Raw genomic sequence first — 21,486 nt, forward strand, 5'->3', positions numbered from 1 at the left:
AGCGAGGGGACTCCCTGAGGGGGCCTATGGCAGAGACAAGCTGCTGGGGTCCCTTTGTAACCAGCCCTGCTCCACACCAGGGCCAGTCACATCCCAGTGCTGGGCGAGGGGTCCCCGTGTAACCAGCCCCCACCCCAGAGCCAGCTGCTCTCATGCGACACCCCCACTCCCTCCCAGGTGCCCCCCAGGAAATAACGGGGCGCTCTGCACACATCACAGTTTATTCATCACATTGCACAGGTCCGGTCAGGGCAGCGTCCCAGCTCTGGAGACGTGTGGGGGGAGGCCGCTGGCAGGGAGCTGGAGTTGTTGGGGTGCAGTCAGAGGGGACGGTTTGGGAGCCATCAGGCATCAGAGCAGCCCTACAAGAACTCACAGGGGGGCAGGGAGCTCTAGCCCCACCTGCACTCCTGCCCCACCAGCAGCAGGAGAGTGGGGGGGGAGAAGGTGCATGGGGTGGGGAGATGCTGCCAGTGGGGAGGGAGGAGGTGTGCGGGGAGTCTAGGGGCAGTCAGGAAGCAGTGGGGGAGCTGTGGGGCTGATCTGAGGGGCAGGGGTGGAGCTGGGGGACTGTGGGGCAGCCCCTAGGGGTGGCCAGGCAGTAGCAGAGGGGGAGCTAGGAGGCAGGGGGCGGAGCTAGCAGGCAGGGGGTGGAGCTAGGAGGTGGGAGCTGAGCCAAGAGGCGGAGCTAGGGAGCAGGGGTGGAGCTAGGAGGAAAGGTGGTAGTTGGGGCAGCTGGGGAAGGGGCGGAGTCAGAAGGCAGAGCTAGTTGGCCAGGGGGCAGAGACAGGAGGCGAGGCCAAGAGGGGAGGGGCCAGGAGGGAGGAGGGGACTAGGCAGCTGGGGGTGGAGCCAGAAGATAGGGGAGGGCCAGAAGGAGGTGGGGCCAGAGGCAAAGCCAGGAGAGGGGGCGGGGCTAGGCAGCAGAGGTGGAGCCAGGAGGAAGGGGTGGGGCTAGGCAACTAGAGCAGGAGGCAGTAGAGAGGGGTGGGGGTAGGTGACTGGGGCAGAGCCAGGAGGGAGGGGGCGGGGCTGGGTGGCTATGGGTGGAGCCAGGAGGAACGGGTGGGGCTAAGCAGACTAGGTGGAGCTACGAATAAAGGGTGGAGCTAGGCAACTGGGACAGGGTCAGGAGCGAGGGGCGGGGCTAGATGGCCTAGGTGGAGCTAGATGGAAGGGTTGGGCCAGGTGACTGGGGCAGAGCCAGGAGGGAGGGGCGGGGCTAGGCGGCTGGGGCGAGGCCGGGAGGAAGGGGAGGGGCAGGGCTAGACAGCCTAGGTGGAGTCAGGAGGGAGGGGCGGGGCTAGGCCGCTGGGACGGGGCCAGGAGGGAGGGGCGGGGCTAGGCGGCTGGGGCGGGGCCAGGAGGAAGGGGCGGGGCTAGGCCGCTGGGGCGGGGCCAGGAGGGAGGGGCGGGGCTAGGCAGCTGGGGCGGGGCCAGGAGGGAGGGGCGGGGCTAAGCGGCCAGGCGGTAGTTGGGGTGCAGCTGGGGGCGCACTTCGCACACGAGCCCCAGCAGCTGGCGCAGGACCCGCTCCTTGCCCTGGGCCTGGCCCCCCTGCATGGCCTGGACCCGCCGACGCGTCTGCGACTCCACCTCCGCGCACACGTGGCCCCGGGAGCCCAGCGCCTGCGGGAGAGCGGGGGTGAGACCTGGCGGGGTCCCCCGACGCCCCCTGCCCTGCCCTGTCCCCATCCCTACCCCCATCTCCGCCCCTGCCCCCCCGCCCCCTCCCCTGCCCTGTCCCCATCCCTACCCCCATCTCCGCCCCTGCCCCGGGGCTGTCCCCACCCCTCCCCTGCCCTGTCCCCCCCGCCCCCTCCCCTGCCCTGTCCCCATCCCTACCCCCATCTCCGCCCCTGCCCCCCCGCCCCCTCCCCTGCCCTGTCCCCATCCCTACCCCCATCTCTGCCCCTGCCCCGGGGCTGTCCCCACCCCTCCCCTGCCCTGTCCCCCCGCCCCCTCCCCTGCCCTGTCCCCATCCCTACCCCCATCTCCGCCCCTGCCCCCCCGCCCCCTCCCCTGCCCTGTCCCCATTCCTACCCCCATCTCCGCCCCTGCCCCGGGGCTGTCCCCGCCCCCTCCCCCGCCCCCTGCTCCCCCCCCCCCCGCCCTGGGACTGTCCCCATCCCTACCCCCATCTCCGCCCCTGCCCCGGGGCTGTCCCCGCCCCTCCGCCCCCTCCCCTGCCCTGTCCCCATCCCTACCCCCATCTCTGCCCCTGCCCCACGGCTGTCCTCGCCCCTTCCCCTGCCCCGACCCATACCCCTGCCCTCCGGCTGTCACCGCCCCCTCCCCTTCTCCTGCCCCGCCCTCTGCCCCAGGACTGCCCCCACCCCCTGCTCCGACCTCCCCTACCCCCGTAGACGTGCCCCCTGCCCCGGCACTGCCCCATCCCTGCTCCCCACTGTCCCCCTTCCCTGCCCGACCCCAGAGCCCCCCAACCTGCCCCCTCACCGCCTGCTGCTTCTGCTGGAAATCCCTCTCCCGCTCCAGCCGGTAGCGCTCCACCTCCGCCTGCGCCTCCTCCTTGGCCTGCCGCAGCCGCCGCGCCTTCCCTGGGGGGCGAGACCCCGGGTCCGGCTGTGGGTGCCCCTCCCCGGCCCCCGCTGTCTGGCCCCCCTTCTCTGCCCCCCGCCGTCCGGCTACCGGCCCCCCTTCTCTGCCCCCCGCCGTCCGGCTACCGGCCCCCCCTTCTCTGCCCCCCGCAATCCAGCTACCGGCCCCCCCTTCTCTGCCCCCCGCAATCCAGCTACCGGCCCCCCCTTCTCTGCCCCCCGCAATCCAGCTACCAGCCCCCCCTTCTCTGCCCCCCGCAATCCAGCTACCAGCCCCCCCTTCTCTGCCCCCCGCAATCCAGCTACCGGCCCCCCTTCTCTGCCCCCCGCCGTCCGGCTACCGGCCCCCCCTTCTCTGCCCCCCGCAATCCAGCTACCGGCCCCCCCTTCTCTGCCCCCCGCAATCCAGCTACCAGCCCCCCCTTCTCTGCCCCCCGCAATCCAGCTACCGGCCCCCCTTCTCTGCCCCCCGCCGTCCGGCTACCGGCCCCCCCTTCTCTGCCCCCCGCCGTCCGGCTACCGGCCCCCCCTTCTCTGCCCCCCGCAATCCAGCTACCGGCCCCCCCTTCTCTGCCCCCCGCAATCCAGCTACCAGCCCCCCCTTCTCTGCCCCCCGCAATCCAGCTACCGGCCCCCCCTTCTCTGCCCCCCGCCGTCCGGCTACCGGCCCCCCTTCTCTGCGCCCCGCCGTCCGGCTACCGGCCCCCCCTTCTCTGCCCCCCGCAATCCAGCTACCAGCCCCCCCTTCTCTGCCCCCCGCAATCCAGCTACCAGCCCCCCCTTCTCTGCCCCCCGCAATCCGGCTACCGGCCCCCCCTTCTCTGCGCCCCGCCGTCCGGCTACCGGCCCCCCCTTCTCTGCGCCCCGCAATCCGGCTACCGGCCCCCCCTTCTCTGCCCCCCGCCGTCCGGCTACCGGCCCCCCCTTCTCTGCCCCCCGCAATCCAGCTACCGGCCCCCCCTTCTCTGCCCCCCGCAATCCGGCTACCGGCCCCCCCTTCTCTGCCTCCCGCAATCCGGCTACCGGCCCCCCCTTCTCTGCCCCCCGCAATCCAGCTACCGGCCCCCCCTTCTCTGCCCCCCGCAATCCAGCTACCGGCCCCCCCTTCTCTGCCCCCCGCCGTCCGGCTACCAGCCCCCCCTTCTCTGCCCCCCGCAATCCAGCTACCGGCCCCCCCTTCTCTGCCTCCCGCCGTCTGGCTACCAGCCCCCCTTCTCTGCCCCCCAAAATCCGGCTACCAGCCCCCCCTTCTCTGCCCCCCGCAATCCAGCTACCGGCCCCCCCTTCTCTGCCCCCTACAATACAGCTACCGGCCCCCCCTTCTCTGCCCCCGCAATCCAGCTACCGGCCCCCCTTCTCTGCCCCCCGCCGTCCGGCTACCAGCCCCCCCTTCTCTGCCTCCCGCCGTCCGGCTACCAGCCCCCCTTCTCTGCCCCCCGCCGTCCGGCTACCAGCCCCCCCTTCTCTGCCCCCCGCAATCCAGCTACCGGCCCCCCCTTCTCTGCCCCCTACAATCCAGCTACCGGCCCCCCCTTCTCTGCCCCCCGCAATCCAGCTACCGGCCCCCCTTCTCTGCCCCCCGCAATCCAGCTACCGGCCCCCCCTTCTCTGCCCCCCGCAATCCGGCTACCGGCCCCCCCTTCTCTGCCCCACAATCCAGCTACCGCCCCCCCTTCTCTGCGCCCCACAATCCAGCTACCGGCCCCCCCTTCTCTGCCCCCTGCAATCCGGCTACCGGCCCCCCCTTCTCTGCCCCCTGCAATCCAGCTACCGGCCCCCCCTTCTCTGCCCCCTGCAATCCAGCTACCGGCCCCCCCTTCTCTGCCCCCCGCAATCCGGCTACCGGCCCCCCCTTCTCTGCCCCCCGCAATCCAGCTACCGGCCCCCCCCTTCTCTGCCCCCCGCAATCCGGCTACCGGCCCCCCCTTCTCTGCCCCCCGCAATCCGGCTACCGGCCCCCCCTTCTCTGTGCCCCACAATCCGGCTACCGGCCCCCCCTTCTCTGCCCCCCGCCGTCCGGCTACCGGCCCCCCCTTCTCTGCCCCCCGCAATCCGGCTACCGGCCCCCCCTTCTCTGCGCCCTGCAATCCGGCTACCGGCCCCCCTTCTCTGCCCCCCGCAATCCAGCTACCGGCCCCCCCTTCTCTGCCCCCCGCAATCCAGCTACCGGCCCCCCCTTCTCTGCCCCCCGCAATCCGGCTACCGGCCCCCCCTTCTCTGCCCCCTACAATCCAGCTACCGGCCCCCCTTCTCTGCCCCCCGCAATCCAGCTACCGGCCCCCCCCTTCTCTGCCCCCCGCAATCCAGCTACCGGCCCCCCCTTCTCTGCCCCCCAAAATCCGGCTACCGGCCCCCCCTTCTCTGCCCCCCGCAATCCGGCTACCGGCCCCCCCCCTTCTCTGCCCCCCGCAATCCAGCTACCGGCCCCCCCTTCTCTGCCCCCCGCAATCCAGCTACCGGCCCCCCCTTCTCTACCCCCCGCAATCCAGCTACCGGCCCCCCCTTTTCTACCCCCCGCAATCCGGCTACCGGCCCCCCCTTCTCTGCCCCCCGCAATCCAGCTACCGGCCCCCCTTCTCTGCCCCCCGCAATCCGGCTACCGGCCCCCCCTTCTCTGCCCCCCGCCGTCCGGCTACCGGCCCCCCCTTCTCTGCCCCCCGCAATCCAGCTACCGGCCCCCCCTTCTCTACCCCCCGCAATCCGGCTACCGGCCCCCCCTTCTCTGCCCCCGCAATCCAGCTACCGGCCCCCCTTCTCTGCCCCCCGCAATCCAGCTACCGGCCCCCCCTTCTCTGCCCCCCGCAATCCAGCTACCGGCCCCCCCTTCTCTGCCCCCCAAAATCCGGCTACCAGCCCCCCCTTCTCTGCCCCCCGCAGTCCGGCTACCGGCCCCCCCTTCTCTGCCCCCCGCAATCCAGCTACCGGCCCCCCCTTCTCTACCCCCCGCAATCCGGCTACCGGCCCCCCCTTCTCTGCCCCCCGCAATCCAGCTACCGGCCCCCCTTCTCTGCCCCCCGCAATCCGGCTACCGGCCCCCCCTTCTCTGCCCCCCGCCGTCCGGCTACCGGCCCCCCCTTCTCTGCCCCCCGCAATCCAGCTACCGGCCCCCCCTTCTCTACCCCCCGCAATCCGGCTACCGGCCCCCCCTTCTCTGCCCCCGCAATCCAGCTACCGGCCCCCCTTCTCTGCCCCCCGCAATCCAGCTACCGGCCCCCCCTTCTCTGCCCCCCAAAATCCGGCTACCAGCCCCCCCTTCTCTGTGCCCCACAATCCGGCTACCGGCCCCCCCTTCTCTGCCCCCCGCAATCCAGCTACCGGCCCCCCCTTCTCTGCCCCCCAAAATCCGGCTACCAGCCCCCCCTTCTCTGTGCCCCACAATCCGGCTACCGGCCCCCCCTTCTCTGCGCCCCGCAATCCGGCTACCGGCCCCCCCTTCTCTGCCCCCCGCCGTCCGGCTACCGGCCCCCCCTTCTCTGCCCCCCGCAGTCCGGCTACCGGCCCCCCCTTCTCTGCCCCCCGCAATCCGGCTACCGGCCCCCCCTTCTCTGCCCCCTGCGACCCTGCAGTGCAGCTGGTGACCTCCCCCAGGTCCCCCACAGTCCGGCTGCCTCCCCCCCCATCCCTGCAACCTCTTCCCCGGCCCGGCCGGCTGCTTGCATCCCCCTACCCAGCCCCCCCCCCCCCGCGACCTCCGCAGTCCGGCTCCCCCCGCCCTCCAGCTCACAACCCCCCTTTGTACTGGGGGGTCCCATGCCCCGGACGCCCGGGGAGCTCGGCAGGGGTCCGTGCGCCCCCCCCCCCCCGGCTTTCCCCTGCGCCCCGCAACCGGCCCCTCCCCGGGGCTCCAGCCCTGCACCCCCCCCCCGCCCCACCTGCTCCCCCGCCCCGCGCTCACGTTTCCGCGCCTCCGCCACCTTCTCCGCCGCCCGCTTCTCCGCCTGCAGCAGCTGCTGGATCCCCTGCGACTGGCTCGCCATGGCCGGTGCGGGGCCGGGGTGCGGGGACCGCGGGCGGGGCGGGGCCTAGCGGAGCCCGCCCAGCGCCCCCCCCCCCCGCCTGCAGCCCGCCCCGCCCCCTCGACCCCTCCTCATCCCCCCTCCCCTCTGCAGCCCTTCCCCAGCCCCCCCCCGGCAATCCCCGCACCTCCCCCCACCCCATCGCCCCCGCATCCCCCTCTCCCTGCAGCCCGCACCGCGCCCCCCCCCGCCCCCTCCTCATCCCCCTCCCCCTGCAGCCCGCCCCTCCACCCCCCTACCCCATCCTCAGCCCCCCGCATCATCCCCCCCGCCTGCAACCCGCCCCACCCCCTCGACCCCTCCTCATCCCCCCCCGCAATCCCCGCACTTCCACCCCCTACCCCATCCCCCCTGCATCCCCCTCCCCCTGAAGCCCGCCCCCGCCTCCCCCCGCAACTCCACCCCCCTACCCCATCCTCAGCCTCCGGCATCATCCCCTCCGCCCTGCAGCCCGCCCCGAGCCCCCCCGCAACTCCACCCCCCTGCCGCATCCTCACTCCCCGCATGGTGCCCCCGGGGCAATTAGCAGCAGAGGAGCCGGGTGATTAAGTTTTGTTTCCTTTATTGCTCCCTTGGTGCAGCCGCTTCCCGGGCCGGCAGCCTCTGGGGAGGGAGGGTAATAAATAAAGAGGGGCAGGCGGGGGGGGGGGGGGGGGAGAATGGGGGGTGCAGCCAGGAGGGGGGCAGGGCGGTGGGGGCGGGGTCAGAGGCTGCCGGAGATGCTGATCTTGGCCAATGAGATGCTCTCGATGGACTGGTTCCGCCCCTTCTCGTAGATGAGGTAGAGGGTGGGGGGGTCCCCGGGGGCGCCCGCCCCCTCCAGCGCCGCCAGGGAGGAGTAGCCGCTGGGCCCCGGCCAGACCTGTAGGGGGCGCTGCCAGTGCGCCGGGTCCTCGGCCGCCCGCCACCGCAGCGTCAGGTTCACACCTGGGGGGGGGACAAAGGGGGTGAAATACACCGGGGCCCCCCACCCCAAGTCCCTGTCCCCCACCTGCCCCAGCCCCATCCCCCAAAAGACCCTTAGCCCAGCCCCCCATGTGCCCTCAGCCCAGCCCCCCATGTGCCCACTGCCCTCCACCGGCCCCAGCCCCGAGGCCCTGGCCCCCCCACGCCTCTTAGCTCAGCCCCCTGTGTCCCCTGACCCCCACCTGCCCTTAGCCCAGACCCCCTATGTCCTCAGCCCGCTGCCCCCTCCCACAGTTCCCGCATCCACCTCCTGCCCCCCCATGTGCCCCCCCCATTCCCTGGTCCCGCCCCCACGCACGCAGGCTCTGGTGGGCCGGGTTGCTGAAGAAGACCAGCCCGGCGGCGAGCACGGCCCCCGCGGCCACGGCGGGGTCCACCAGCACGGGGTCGAAGGTCACGGCCTCGGGGGGCAGGGTCTCGCCCCCGTCCCAGCTCCGCGCCACGATGCGGCAGGCGCAGTGGTAGAAGTTCTGGTTCCGGGCGTTGATCACCAGCGACCCGTCCGGCAGCTCGTAGGGCTGGGCGGGGCGGGGGGAGAGCGTCACCTGGCGCCTGGGGCCCTCGCCATGGGGCCCTGGGAGTTGGGGGGGGCTGTCCCAGGCACCTGGGTCCCCTCCCCTCCGTCTGGGTCCTGGGGGGGCTGTCCCAGGAACCTGAGTCCCCTCCCCTCCCTGTCCGCACCCTGGGAGTTGAGAGGAGGGGGCCTGCCCTGGATACCTGGGCCCCTCTCCTCCCTGTCTGGGCCCCAGGAGTTGGGGGGGGGGCTGTCCCGGGCACCTGGGTCCCCTCCCCTCCTTGGCTGCGCCCTGGAAGGGGCCTGCCCCAGACACCGGGGTCCCGGCCGCTGACCTGGCACTCGTCAGGGTTGAAGTCGTTGGTGAACTTGGGCTTCCCATAGGGGATCCCGTGCAGAGCCCCCCCCAGGCGCCAGCTCTCCCCGTAGTCGTCGCTCAGCAGGCAGTAGATCCCGTCCAGGTCCAGTGTCCGGTGGCCGCAGACGATCAGACGCCCCCGGTGGGGCTCGTAGCGTTTCTGAGGCCGGGGGAGAAGAAGGGGGGCATGTTACCCAGGGACACTCCCCCTCCTCCAGCGCTGGCTCTGGGGCAGGGCTACCGGGGGAGTGTGGTGTGGCGATGCAGCTGGCTCTGGGGCGGAGCGCTGGGGAACAGCCGAGTAGAACACCCCGACAAGCCCAAAGGCAGCTCCCCGCCCCGCTGACGGGAGGCCTACCTGGACGCCGAGCCCAGGCCCCGGGGCAAACTTGTCCAGGCCGATCTCGGCGGAGAGGTTGCGGGGCCAGCTCCAGGAGACGCCGTCGTCCCGGCTGCGGATGATCATGGTGCTGGAGGCGCAGGGCTGCCCGTTGTGGGCGCACAGCGCGTAGATCAGGAAGACGGTGCCGTTCTCTCGGTCCACCACCACCGCCCCCAGGTTCAGCCCGTCCGCCCGCGACCCGTCATCCACGATGAACGTGCTGGGGGACCACGTGGCACCTGGGCGGGAGAGACGGCCCTGCCGGGGTCACAGGGGCTGGGGCAGGGCATCGCACCGCGCCTGGTGCAGGACACTATTTAGGGGGCCACCTTCTGCCCCCCTGTTCACCTCGTGCTGTGGCTGAGATATCTACTGTCCTCTGGTAACCCCGGGTGCGTGCCTCAGTTTCCCTGGGCACTGCCCCGACAGCGAGGTGAGGGTGGGCATTTGGGGGTGACACAATGGCGGGTGGTGCCCGCAGCTAGGTGCACATAAAATTATTCCACACATGGATGGAAAGGATGAGAGGCAACAGGGGTGAGTGTGAGTGAATCCTGCATGGAAATGTGGTCGCTTCATCCAAAAAAAGCTCTCTTGGCCTTGGAAAAGGGTCAGAAAAGGGCAACCAATGATTCAGGATTTGGAACGGGTCCCACGTGGAGAGTGATTACAAAGCCTGGGACTTTTCAGCTTAGAAAAAAGGAGTCTAAGGAGGGTGGTGATGACAGAGGTCTGTGAAATTATGACTGGTATGGAAAAAGTGAATAAGGAAAAGATATTTACTTGCTCCCAAGAGAGAAGAACTAGGGGTCACTGGATTAAATTAACAGGCAGCAGGTTTGAAACAAACCAAAGGACGGTTTTTTTCCCCCATGCAGCACACAGTCAACCTGCGGAACTCCTCGCCGGAGGATGTGGTGAAGACCAGGACTTTCACAGGGCTCACAAAACAGCTAGATCAATGCATGGAGGATGGGACCATTGATGGTTGTTAGCCAGGCTGGACAGGGATGGTGTCGGGCTGGGAATGGGTGACAAGGAGGGATTCCCTGTTCTGTTCGCTCCCTCTGGGGCACCGGGCACTGGGGGCAGACAGGACACGGGGCGGGATGGACCGTTCCTCTGACGCAGCCTGGCCGCTCTTAGGTGACTGCCTGTATTAAGAAGGTCATGCCTGAGCCTGGGCACGTCAGCAGATTTTGGGCAGGTAATTAACGTGGTGGAGAACGCGGGCGGGCAGGCGCGGACGCTGCCACGGGGGCCAATTCCCCAGCCGGCTCCGGCCAGGGAGAAAGGCTCAAGCCGTGTTTTCTGGAACCACCTCCCGCTCTGTTCCTCTCTCCGCGGCGAGTGGGGCCAGGGGGCCCGTTCCTAACGGCCTGGGGCCACGCTCCGGCAACGTGGCACGGAGGGAATGGGAGGGTGGGACGCCCTGCGGGTCAGTTACAGGCAGCTGCTCCTGCCGGCTGCCTGCGTATGGAGATCAATCGGAGGGCGAAGGCTTCCCAGTAGGGACACTGCCTGATGATGGACGTGTACAATGGTGCCCCCCACTCCCACCCCACAGCCCCCTGCCCCCCAGCCCTGCCAGTGCCCCTCACTCTAGCTCTGCAACCCCTGCCCCCCATCTCTGCTGGTGCCCCTCACTCCTGCCCCACAGACCCTGCCAGTACCCCCCACTCCTGCCCCTCATCCCCACCCCACAGCCCTGCTGGTGCCCCTCACCCCCGCCCCACAGCCCGGGCTCTCTCCCCACACACCTCCATCTGTGGAGCGCCGCAAGGCAACAAACTTGGCCCCCAGGTCGGAGGAGGAGAACTTGCGGGCCTCGGCGAAGGCCAGGAGGCTGCCGCCGGGGGTGGCCGCGATGAGGGGGACCCGGTAGGTGTCGACCTCGCCGATCTCCCCGCCGCTCACCCACAGCAGCTGCTCCAGCGTGACCAGGGGACTGACCTGCACAGGGACGGGTTAAGGGCCCTGCCGGCGGTCAGGCACAGTCCCCCCACCGAGGCTGGGAAGGGCACCAGGGAGCGGGGCGGGTTAGGTGTGGGGGGGCTTCACTCTCCCCGACAGAGCTGCCCCATGGCCACAGGGTGGCACTAGAGGGCAGGGAGCGGGGGGGGGGGGGGAGCGCACCCCTGGCAGGCGAGGCTGCCCCATAGCGGCGCTAGGTGGCAGGGTGGGAAGGGGGCGGGCAGTAGACTGGCAGGGCTCCGCCCCCTCCCCCAGGGAATGGGGAAGTCTGGGTTTCCAGTGGGGCAGACACAGGACCTAGAGGGGGGAAGATGCTTGGGGGGGGTAGGAGGCAGCTTTACCTGGTGAGAGGGAATGGGGGGGTGGCCCGTGGCTGAGGGGAGCCAGGTTTGGGGGCATGGGCTGGCTTCCTGGGGGGAGGGGACGGTGCCCAGGGCCGGGGGGTGCAGGGGTCATCTGCTTCCTGGGAGGGGCAGGGACTCGGGGTACCTGGTTCCAGGGAGGGAAGGGGCGATCGGGGTCTCCGGGAAGGGTTTATCAGTGCCATAGGGGATCCCTGGGGGGCGGTGCCCGGGGGGGGAAGAGGCCCGGGGGGGCGGTGCCCAGGAGGTCCCGGGGGGGCGAGTCCCTGGGGGGAAGAGTCCCTGGGGGGGGTGCTCAGGCTGGGGGGTGAGTCCCTGGGGGGGTGAGTCCCTGGGGGGGTGCCCAGGCTGGGGGGCGGTGCCCGGGGGGGTGAGTCCCTGGGGGGGTGCCCAGGCTGGGGGGCGGTGCCCGGGGGTTGAGTCCCTGGGGGGGTGCTCAGGCTGGGGGGCGGTGCCCGGGGGGGGATGTCCCTGGGGGGCGGTGCCCAGGCTGGGGGGCGGTGCCCGGGGGGGGTGAGTCCCTGGGGGGGTGCCCAGGCTGGGGGGCGGTGCCCGGGGGGGTGAGTCCCTGGGGGGGTGCTCAGGCTGGGGGGCGGTGCCCGGGGGGGGTGAGTCCCTGGGGGGGATGCCCAGGCTGGGGGGCGGTGCCCGAGGGGGTGAGTCCCTGGGGGGGATGCCCAGGCTGGGGGGCGGTGCCCAGGCTGGGGGGTGAGTCCCTGGGGGGGTGCCCAGGCTGGGGGGCAGTGCCCGGGGGGGTGAGTCCCTGGGGGGGTGCTCAGGCTGGGGGGCGGTGCCCGGGAGGGGTGAGTCCCTGGGGGGGTGCCCAGGCTGGGGGGCGGTGCCCGGGGGGGAAGAGTCCCTGGGGGGCGGTGCCGGGGGGGGGGAGATGCCCGGGGGGGCGGTGCCCAGGAGGTCCCGGGGGATGTCCCTGGGGGGGTGCCCAGGCTGGGGGGCGGTGCCCGGGGGGGGTGAGTCCCTGGGGGGGTGCCCAGGCTGGGGGGCGGTGCCCGGGGGGGAAGAGTCCCTGGGGGGCGGTGCCGGGGGGGGGGAGATGCCCGGGGGGGCGGTGCCCAGGAGGTCCCGGGGGATGTCCCTGGGGCGGTGCCCAGGCTGGGGGGTGAGTCCCTGGGGGGGGTGCCCAGGCTGGGGGGCCCCGGGCCTTACCTGCTCGGCGGAGCGCCAGGCCCGCGCCCCGCAGAGGCCGAGCAGCAGCAGCGCCCCGACGGGCAGGGCCCGGGGCCGCCCCATGGCGCGGGGAGGGGGACGCGGCCCCTTTAACAGCCGCCGGCCGCCCCAGCTGGGCGCGATACAATGTAGCAACTTCGGGGCGAGTCACGTGACCCCGCCCCGGCGCGCGATTGGCCGAGGGGCACCCGTCCGGATACAGAGCCGCGTGATGGAAGCCCCCCTCACGTGACAGGTTTTCTGGCCCCGCCCATGGCTCCTCTCTTAAAGGGGCAGCACCCCCAGCGGTTTGGGGGGGGCTGCGAGGGAGGGGCTGGCAGTCAGGTCACCTGGGGCTTCCCTCAGCTGTGGAAGGGGGGCAGCCCCTAGTGACAGGCCCAGTAGCCCTGCTGCCCCCTTGCCTGCCCCACAGCCACTTGCCCCACCCCTCGCCTGCCAGGCAGACCTGGTTCCCTCCCCCCCATTCCCCCGGGACCCCGGATGGGCAGGGACCCCAAGCCGGAGAGAGCAAAGAAACCTTCATTTATTGGCCTCCTGGGCCCCGGTGCTCCGCCGGGGGCGGGACTCACATATCGCCATGGGGACGCCCCCCAAAGTTCCACTGGGCCCCTTCCTCCACCCCACAGAGGGGCAGCCCCCCGCTGTTGAGATGGACGCTGGCCCCTGGGAGGGGTCTGATCCCCCCCCCCCCCCCTCCAAACATGGATCAGCAAAATAAATTAAACAGGCTGGAGCCAAAGAGGCCCCCACTGCATGCTGGGAAAGTCCAGCCCCGGCGTCCGTCCGTCAGTCCTTGGCACGGCTCTCCGGCGGTCAGGGGTCGGCCAGGCGCAGCAGGGTCCCGGAGGTGCTGGGGACGCTGGGGGACACGGAGAGAGGCCGTGAGCCCAGCTAGGTCCAGCCTCACCCGGCCCGCCTGCACAGCCCCCCAGCAGGGTCCCGGAGGTGCTGGGGACGCTGGGGGACACGGAGAGAGGCCGTGAGCCCAGCTAGGTCCGGCCTCACCCGGCGCGCCTGCACAGCTCCCCAGCAGGGGACGCGCAAAGCCGACAGCCCGGCCACCGGCTGTCCAGCCCTTCCCGCAGGCTCCAGGGCCACCCGGGAGAGGGGAACAAAACCCAGCCTTATAAGAGCCAGGGCGGCTGGGGGCTCAGAGCGGGGCGGTCCCAGGAGGGGCTGAACCCCGAGGGAGAGAAGGGGCTGTCCCACGGGTGGGGGCCCCCTCAGGAACCTGAGAGTCTAGGTCACCCCAGGGCCCCTTGTCTCCGCCCTTGTCTGCTCTTTGGGGCCGGGTTGAGCTGGAGTTGGCACAGTGACTCCCCACTCCCCGGGTGGCCCTGGAGGGGCGGGGCAGCACAGCGGGGGGGGCACCCCCCGGAACGGAACCAAGTCAGTTCTCTCCCCCCCCCCCATCCCCACCAGAAAGGAGGTGGAAACAGAGTCACATCTTCTCCCTTGTCTCCTCCTGGGGACTAGTGGTTAGAGCAGGAGGGCAGGGACTCAGGGGTGCTCGGTTCTCCCCCAGGTGCTGGGAGGAGAGTGGGGGCTAGTGGTTAGTGCAGGGGGAGGGGCTGTGAGCGAGGACACCTGGCTTCTCTCCCCCACGCAGGGAGGAGAGTGGGGGCTAGTGGTTAGAGCTGGCAGGAGGGCGGTGCTGGAAGCCTGGGGGGGACATACCAGTCGACCAGCTGGGCCCCGATGAGGTCGTGGATGTGATAGGGCAGCCCCAGTTTCACGGCCCGGGGAGCCCGGCGGCTCTGTAGGTCCGACAGCAAAACCTCCTTGTACTTGGCTTTCTGGATCATGGCCTGCACGGCCTTGCGCCCTGGGCGGGGAGAGAGGGCTCAGTCGGCCTGTCTCCCTTGCAGGGGCTGGCTGGGGGGGCGGGTGCCCACACAAACCTTTGATGAAGCATTTAACGAAGCGCCCGGCTCCGGGCACCGCAAGCCACCAGCTGCCGGCGTCCCGGACGGTCAGGACTCCCGCGCTGACCAGCAGCCTGGGAGAGGGGACAGAAGAGACCCGTCCTCACCTCAGTGTCCTTTGCTCCAGAGACCCGGCATCCGGATGCGTCCCCTCTGGGGTGGGGCACTGGGGCTGGGCACGCAGGGACTTCTCCCCCAGTCCCACGTGGGGAAAGTTATAGGGGAACCCCTTGCCCAGCACAGAGATGCGCCCCCTCTGGGGTGGGGAACAGCCGCATAGAACACCAAGGGGGCGCTGGGGCGAGAGGGGGAATGCGGCTGGGCCGGGGGCTCTGGGAGGCTGCGTCCCCCTGCCCCCCGCACCCTCAGCCACCCACGTGATGTCGTGGTCCTGGAAGCCGAAGTCCCTCAGCATGCGGCCCTTTTCGTAGCTGACGTCGGCACAGGAGGTGAAAGCCGTCTGCAGGAACCTGCGCACCGTCCCGGCCTGCTCCTTCCCCTCCACGGACTGCAGCACCTGGGCGGAGACGGGGGGACCTGTTACCCACACCAGGCCCTCCCTGGGGCCACCCTCCCACGGCTGGGGGTGGGGCAGAACCTGACCTTGGCCACGTAGTCCTGAGCGAACACCACCCCGAAGGCCTCCGTGTCGAATCCGAGCTGGAAGAGCCGGACCAGCCCCTCATCCTTCAGCCGGCTCTGCGGAGGGGAGGGTTAATGTGTTTGTGGGGGACACTGCACCCCATGGGTCAGAGCCATGAGACTGTGTCTAGCATTGGCGGGTCTACGCACGGCGCATTGTGAGCGCGCGTGGGAAACGCTGGCCTATGCTGAGCACCATGGGTCCCTGTGTGCGTGAACTCACCACCGCCCGGCCTGAAGGGAGCTGTCTGTGTGACCTAGTGGGAGGCTGTACACTGCGTTTGGGCTGTGGGTGACCCCTACTGGCCTGTAGCTGTAAGCGCTGCACAGCAGGGAGGGCCACCTGAGGATCCTATGGTCATGTAGACAAGGACTCAATTGGTTCTTACCTGTTGAGGGCAGGGACTGAACAAAGGCAGTGAGTGTTGGGGGCAGGGGCAGTTTCTGGCTGGGAAACATGAGGGGAACAGACTAAGCTGAGAGGGCGATGGACCCCTAACCCAAGGGGCTGGAGGCGTCTTGGCCCTGACTCCTGTAGCCACATCACGGCGGTGCTGGGCTGTATCCTGGAGAAGCAATAACCCCTCTCTGTTTATTGGCTGGTGGAGACTGTTCTGGCTGCTATGGGGGTGCAGGATCGAGGGGAACCCCGACAATGTCAAAGTTTTACAGATGGGTTTGCACCGGGTGAACCCGAACTAGGCAAAAGGCGACCAGCCATTGGAAAGAGCAACTGGCCAGAGAGCGTCTCTCCCCCGCCTCCGACTCCCGGCCGCTGGGACACGACCGGTCACCCGGCGCTGGACTCCATCCGTGTGTTTCCACAACCGGGCGTGGGAATGAGGCTGGGAGGTGAAGGGCTCTCACCAGGTGCTATCAGCCGTGTACGGCCGCATGGTGGTTTTTCGCTGACTCCCCAGCCAAGGGAGCTCCCGGGAACGTCTGGGGAACAAGAGCTGACCCGGAGGAAGCGTGGGACCCAGACAGAAGGGACTTCTAGCCTGTGAACGAGCTTCTGAGATTCCATTCTGGCTGCAAAGGCAGCGAAGCGCCCTGAGGCTCCGGTGCCGGCTCGTAGCAGCTCTGCCGGGGAGGATCTGCCATTCCCGTTCGACCTATGTCGGACGCTTGGTTTGAACATCGGGTCGCTTCGGTAACCTGCTCTGACCTGTTTGCTGTCGCTCGTAATCACCGACAACCGACCTTTCGTAGCCATGACCTTGGGCGCTGTGGTGTCTACACCAGCCAGCGGGAGCCGCACTTCGGGGTGGAGTCAGGGCATGGCCTCCTCCGCACTGAGGGAGGGGGCGAATGTCTCCAGCGCACACCGTGCAGTTCCCCCTGCCACGCCTGACAGTCTCGTTCAGGGTTTACACTCCAGAGGGGGCAATGTGAGGGAGGAGGTCCCACCCTAGGGGGGCCCAGGGTCTGCTGTGCACGGGTGCCCTGGGGTGGGGGGGCACTCACCAGGTGCCTGTCCACGGCCGTGCGGTCCTTCACCAGGCTGTAGAGCTGGTGCTTCAAGACGAGAGGGGGCAGCGCATCCTCGAAGAGCTGGCGAGGGAAGAGGGAGGCGAGATACCGGAGAGCCGAGTCCACCGCCCCGGGGCCCTCTGCCAACCAACGACACAGGGTGAGCAGGAGAGAACCCAGGCGTCCTGGCGCCCAGCTCTAGCCACCAGCCCCTCCCTTCCCAGAGCCGGGGAGAACCCAGGCGTCCTGGCGCCCAGCTCTAGCCACCAGCCCCTCCCTTCCCAGAGCCGGGGAGAACCCAGGCGTCCTGGCGCCCAGCTCTAGCCACCAGCCCCTCCCTTCCCAGAGCCGGGGAGAACCCAGGCGTCCTGGCGCCCAGCTCTAGCCACCAGCCCCTCCTTTCCCAGAGCCGGGGAGAACCCAGGCGTCCTGACGCCCAGCTCTAGCCACCAGCCCCTCCCCTCCCAGAGCCGGGGAGAACCCAGGTGTCCTGGTGCCCAGCTCTAGCCACTAGCCCCTCCCCTCCCAGAGCCGGGGAGAACCCAGGCGTCCTGGCGCCCAGCTCTAGCCACTAGCCCCTCCCTTCCCAGAGCCGGGGAGAACCCAGGTGTCCTGGCGCCCAGCTCTAGCCACCAGCCCCTCCCTTCCCAGAGCCGGAGAGAACCCAGGCGTCCGGGCCCCGCCCTGCTCACCCCACGTCTCCGGCTGAGCCGCGTCCCCGGGGTCGGGTCCTGGCTGCAGGCGCCGCTTCTTAGCCTTCAGGGTGTGCGAGATCAGCTGGCGCCGGCGTTCCATGGGCTGGGGGGAGCGGCAGAGTCGGCACCGAGTGAGCCCCCCAATGCCAGGTCCCCCTCCTGCCCCCTCCAGGTCCCCTTCCCCCTCCTGCCCCCCCCTCCAGGTCCCCTTCCCCCCTCCTGCCCCCTTCCCCCCTCCTGCCCCCCTCCCTTCCCTCCTGCCCCCCCTCCAGGCCCCTTCCCCCCTCCTGCCCCCCTCCCTTCCCTCCTGCCCCCCCTCCAGGTCCCCTTCCCCCCTCCTGCCCCCCCACCAGGTCCCCTTCCCTCCCCTCCTGACCCCCTCCTACCCCCCCCTCCAGGTCCCCTTCCCCCCTCCTGGCCCCCTCCCTTTCCTCCTGCCCCCCCTCCAGGTCCCCTTCCCCCCTCCTGGCCCCCTCCCTTTCCTCCTGCCCCCCTCCAGGTCCCCTTCCCCCCTCCTGGCCCCCCCCTCCAGGTTCCCCCCGTCCCGGAGTGATGACGTCACCGCCTCCACTCCCTACCCAGCGCAGAGTTCCCGGCGCCCTCCGATGACGTCACCCGGGGGTCCTCGCTCTTCCCGGCCGCGCGCCCGGCGGCAGCAGGTCCCCGCGCTGATGGCGTCAGCGGGGCTCGGAGCGGGAAGGGCGGGGGGGGGGGGGCTGGCAGGGGGCGGAGCTTCCGCGGGAGTCACGTGGCTGCGGGGCCGCGCGCTTGCGCAGGGGAGGGGCAGGGAGGGCGAGTCGCTCTCGGTTGACGTCAGGTGGGTGCCCGGGGGTCAAAGGTCACCGACGGGGGAGCGGGAGGGGAAAGGTCAGAGGTCGGACGGGGAGACGGATTCGGCTTGTGGGGCGGGGACCCCTGGGGGAGGGGCCGGCCGGGGGGGGCCTGTGGAGCGGGGGGGGGGCTGGGCGGGAGGCCCCTGGGGGGACCGTGGGGCTGGGCGTGGGGGCGGGGGGCTGGGCAGGGGGGGGCCGTGGGGCTGGGTGGGGGGGCTGGGCGGGGAGGGCCGGGCAGGGGGGGGCGTGGGGGGCCTGGCGGGTGGGGCTGGGCGGGGAGGGCCGGGCAGGGGGGGGCGTGGGGGGCCTGGCGGGTGGGGCTGGGCGGGGGGGGCCTGGCGGGGGGGGCTGGGTGGGGCTGGGCGGGGGGGGCCTGGCGGGGGGGGGCTGGGCGGGGGGGCTGGGCAGGGGGGGGCGGTGGGGCTGGGTGGGGGGGCTGGGCGGGAGGCCCCTGGGGGGGGCCGTGGGGCTGGGCGGGGAGGGCCGGGCAGGGGGGGGCTGTGGGGCAGGGGGAGGGGCGGGGGGGGCCTGGCGGGGGGGGCTGGGTGGGGCTGGGCGGGGGGCGCCTCTGCCGGGCTCCGGGTCTCACCCCCTCGCTCCCTCCCAGGCCGCCATGGAGCCCGGCGCCCGCCCGGCCAAGCGCAGCAGCCGAGAGGTCGCGCAGGAGCCGGGGGCCTCGCCCAAGCGGGGGCGCTGGGGCCCCCCCACGCTGCCCGCGGAGCCGGCCCTCTACGACGGGCCCTTCCCCTTCTACCGCCAGCCGGCCGAGCTGGGGCGCTTCTCCCTGGACGCCGAGCGCCGCTACCACCCCGACGCCCGCCAGCTGCGCTACTTCGCCCCGCCCCCCGCCGACCGCCCCGACCCCCCCTTCGACCTGCGCCACGGCTACCAGGACCGCTACGTGCGGCGGGACGAGGACCAGCGCGAGGGCCTGGAGCACCTGCTGCGCTGGGTGGCCGGGCAGCGGGACCGGCTGCGGGCTGAGGGCGACACCACGGGGTGCGCGGGAGAGGCAGGGGACACGGGGGTGGAGCATCCCCTTACCTGGGCCACCACTGATCTGGGGGTGGAGGTCAGTGGGATAGGAGCAGCTGGGGGTAACCAGCAGGGGTCAGTGTGAAGCCAGCACCCAAGCAGAACCAGGTGGGGGGCAGGGGAGACCTTGGATTCTGCCCTTCATCTACTGGCACATGCCTGGCTCAGCCTTGGGATAGGGGGCGGGGCCAGTGCCACAGGAACACCACCCTGGGCTGGTGCGGTGTGGGGGACAACAGAGCATGTGCCCAGCGCCTGGCACCTCATGTGACCCCATTCAGCTCAACAGGGAACTGTGGAACTCCTCGCCACAGGAGGCTGTGAAGGCTAGGATTATAATAGAGTGTAAAGAGAAGCTAGATAATTTCCTGGAGGTTAGGTCCATAAAAGGCTGTTAGCCAGGGGATAGAAATGGTGTCCCTGGCCTCTGTCTGTCAGAGGCTGGAGAGGGATGGCAGGAGACAAATCGCTTGATCATTGTCTTCAGTCCACCCCCTCTGGGGCACTTAGTGCTGGCCACTGTCAGCAGACAGGATACTGGGCTAGATGGACCTTTGGTCTGACCCAGTACAGCCGTTCTTATGTTAACTCTGAACACTACTGATGGTGGGCATGTGGCCCCGTTGCCTCTTCCCCTGCAGGCGCCCTGTGAACGCTGACTTCATCACCTGGCGGGGGCACCTCACCAAGGTGCTGACGACGCCCTACGAGAACCACGAGGGCTGGCTGCTGGCCGTCAGCCTCTTCCGCGGCACGCTGTACGTCAGCGAGGTGGAGACGCCGGCGGCCCGGCAGCAGCGGGAGCAGCGCTCCGACATGCTGCAGGAGCTGGCCTACATGGGCTACAAGTTCGAGCACTACATGTGTGCCGGTAATTAGAACCCAGCCGCCCCGCTCTAACCACTGGCCCCTGCTCCCCTCCCAGCCAGGGAGAGAACCCAGGCGCCCTGTGCTGTCCCCACCCCCAGACACGCCGGACGGGAGCCCGGACCCCACGGGCGTGGTGAACACCAATGAGGCCTTCTGCACGGTGGTGCGCACGCGGCTGGGCCCCCACTCGCTGCTCTTCGCCGGGGAGGTGGACTGCACCGACCCCCACGGGCCCTCGCCCCCCGCCTGCTACGTGGAGCTCAAGACGTGCAAGGAGATGCACAGCCAGGCACAGCGCCGCATCTTCTACAGGTGTGTCGCCCACCCTCCCCAGCCCAGCACCCTCCTGCCCCCTGGGGTGCGTGGCCTCCGTGCCCCAAGCCACACCCTCCCTGGAGCCGGATACCGCAAAGGCACTGGGCGGCCAGTGTCTATGGCCAGGCCTGGTTCCTCGTGGGCGGGGAAGGCTGGATCGGCGGCTCCGGGGTGCCAGCAACTGAGGCTGACACCCCTCCCCCTGCCCAGGCACAAGCTGATCAAGTGGTGGGCACAGTCCTTCCTGCCCGGCGTCTCCCGCATCGTAGCCGGCTTCCGCGCCCCCGACGGCACCGTGGCCAGCCTGGAGACCTTCCAGACCATGAACATCTTCCCGCTGATCCGGGTGAGCCGCTGTACCCCCCCCCCCCCCCCCCCGCGTCTCTTCTGTGGTACCCCTCCCGCTCCCGGCTCCACTGTCCTCCCGCACCCCTGCCTCTTCCTCGCGTGCCAGGCCCTCGTCCCACCTCTATGCTGGTTGAAAGCTGCTCCCTTCCCCCACAGGGTGAGCAAGGCTGCTGGAAGCCGGCCGTGTGCATGAACTTCTGCGAGGCCTTCCTGGCCTTCCTCAAGCGGGTGGTGACAGAAGATGACCCCCAGTGAGTAGAAGAGTCCACAGTCTGTTTCATTTTACTCACCTCCCCCTGCCCCTCCCTACAAGCTGGGAGAGACAGGAATCCCGACTCCCTGCCCCCCTCCAGCCCCCCCCAAGCCAGGATCCCAGGAGGCCTGGCCAGACGTTCCTCTACCACTTCACACCCCCCTGTGCAGAATGAACTTGGGGCCGTGCACCCTGCAGCAGGTGAAGCGTGACACATGCCATCCGTAGTGGTGCACGTGGACACAGCGGTGTGTGGGGGGCAGGCTTGGGGCTGAGCATTGGTGTTGGGGGGGGCGGGGGGTGCAGGCGCCAGGGTGGGGCTAGGGGGTAAGATTTGGAGGGGTGCAGGCTGCCCCGGGGAGTCAGGATGCCGCCGTCCTGGCTGCCGCTGTCACCCGTCCTTCTGTCCCCAGGCTCGTGCACCTGTTTGCCTGGGAGCCCGGCCACCCCGTGTCCTGCACCCGGCACCGGGGCGCGGAGCACGTCTTCCTGCCGGCCTGGTACGTGGAGGCCATGGGCGGCCGCCGCAGCCCAGCCTGAGCACCAATAAAGACTGTGGGGCAGGTGTCCCTGTGTCCTAAAGGTCCTGACCCCGTCTGCGGCAAGGTCAGAGGTCATGACCCCGGAGAGTGGAAGGGTGAAAGGTCAGCTCTGCCAAAAGGTTGCTTTTTGGGGTCAGAGGTTACTGGGGGTGGAGCTACAGTCTCCGCCCCTGGCCGGGGAGGTGGGACCAGCCATTGCCCCCATGCCCTGTGGGTCCTACGTGCAGCTAGAGCGAACCT

The 21,486-nt window shown here is 70.5% G+C and overlaps 4 protein-coding genes and 1 long non-coding RNA gene across 11 annotated transcripts; 2 read left to right on the forward strand and 3 right to left on the reverse strand.

Annotated features, from left to right (window-relative positions):
* Nucleotides 1-203: 203 nt before the first annotated feature.
* Nucleotides 204-6,610, reverse strand: ATP6V1G2 (ATPase H+ transporting V1 subunit G2). Its single transcript, XM_075914670.1, has 3 exons — nucleotides 6,454-6,610; nucleotides 2,458-2,558; nucleotides 204-1,629 (listed from the first exon to the last, which is right to left on the reverse strand). Exons 1-3 carry the CDS (start codon nucleotides 6,533-6,535, stop codon nucleotides 1,456-1,458), a joined length of 357 nt encoding a protein of 118 aa, XP_075770785.1. The 5' UTR covers nucleotides 6,536-6,610; the 3' UTR covers nucleotides 204-1,455.
* Nucleotides 6,611-7,149: 539 nt separating this feature from the next.
* Nucleotides 7,150-12,579, reverse strand: NEU1 (neuraminidase 1). The gene is made up of 6 exons (XM_075914687.1): nucleotides 12,295-12,579; nucleotides 10,555-10,747; nucleotides 8,771-9,033; nucleotides 8,390-8,572; nucleotides 7,839-8,058; nucleotides 7,150-7,501 (listed from the first exon to the last, which is right to left on the reverse strand). Exons 1-6 carry the CDS (start codon nucleotides 12,376-12,378, stop codon nucleotides 7,278-7,280), a joined length of 1,167 nt encoding a protein of 388 aa, XP_075770802.1. The 5' UTR covers nucleotides 12,379-12,579; the 3' UTR covers nucleotides 7,150-7,277.
* Nucleotides 11,883-13,009, forward strand: LOC142823541 (uncharacterized). 2 transcript variants are annotated; one of them, XR_012898728.1, is made up of 2 exons: nucleotides 11,883-12,074; nucleotides 12,273-13,009. It is a non-coding gene; the product is annotated as an uncharacterized LOC142823541 (long non-coding RNA). The 2 variants fall into 2 exon arrangements; XR_012898729.1 differs by having other exon boundaries at nucleotides 12,061-12,122.
* WHR1 (winged helix repair factor 1) lies at nucleotides 12,816-17,763 on the reverse strand. 3 transcript variants are annotated; one of them, XM_075914689.1, is made up of 8 exons: nucleotides 17,629-17,763; nucleotides 17,048-17,153; nucleotides 16,350-16,495; nucleotides 14,844-14,939; nucleotides 14,618-14,757; nucleotides 14,217-14,314; nucleotides 13,993-14,140; nucleotides 12,816-13,272 (listed from the first exon to the last, which is right to left on the reverse strand). In XM_075914689.1, the coding sequence occupies exons 2-8, from the start codon at nucleotides 17,148-17,150 to the stop codon at nucleotides 13,035-13,037; spliced, it is 969 nt and encodes a 322-aa protein (XP_075770804.1). In that variant the 5' UTR covers nucleotides 17,151-17,153; nucleotides 17,629-17,763; the 3' UTR covers nucleotides 12,816-13,034. The 3 variants fall into 3 exon arrangements, with proteins under 3 accessions (XP_075770804.1, XP_075770803.1, XP_075770805.1); XM_075914688.1 differs by lacking the exon at nucleotides 17,629-17,763 and having other exon boundaries at nucleotides 17,048-17,281; XM_075914690.1 differs by lacking the exon at nucleotides 17,629-17,763 and having other exon boundaries at nucleotides 12,816-13,174; nucleotides 17,048-17,275.
* Nucleotides 17,589-21,286, forward strand: LOC142823539 (decapping and exoribonuclease protein-like). Of its 4 annotated transcripts, none has more exons than XM_075914683.1 (7): nucleotides 17,589-17,709; nucleotides 18,491-18,882; nucleotides 19,560-19,789; nucleotides 19,887-20,100; nucleotides 20,314-20,449; nucleotides 20,608-20,702; nucleotides 21,118-21,286. In XM_075914683.1, exons 1-7 carry the CDS (start codon nucleotides 17,656-17,658, stop codon nucleotides 21,242-21,244), a joined length of 1,248 nt encoding a protein of 415 aa, XP_075770798.1. In that variant the 5' UTR covers nucleotides 17,589-17,655; the 3' UTR covers nucleotides 21,245-21,286. The 4 variants fall into 4 exon arrangements, with proteins under 4 accessions (XP_075770798.1, XP_075770799.1, XP_075770800.1 ...); XM_075914684.1 differs by lacking the exon at nucleotides 17,589-17,709 and adding an exon at nucleotides 17,762-17,917; XM_075914685.1 differs by lacking the exon at nucleotides 17,589-17,709 and adding an exon at nucleotides 17,800-17,888.
* Nucleotides 21,287-21,486: the final 200 nt, after the last annotated feature.

This window comes from Pelodiscus sinensis, unplaced genomic scaffold (genome assembly GCF_049634645.1).
Source record: "Pelodiscus sinensis isolate JC-2024 unplaced genomic scaffold, ASM4963464v1 ctg142, whole genome shotgun sequence".
Taxonomy (NCBI): domain Eukaryota; kingdom Metazoa; phylum Chordata; order Testudines; family Trionychidae; genus Pelodiscus; species Pelodiscus sinensis.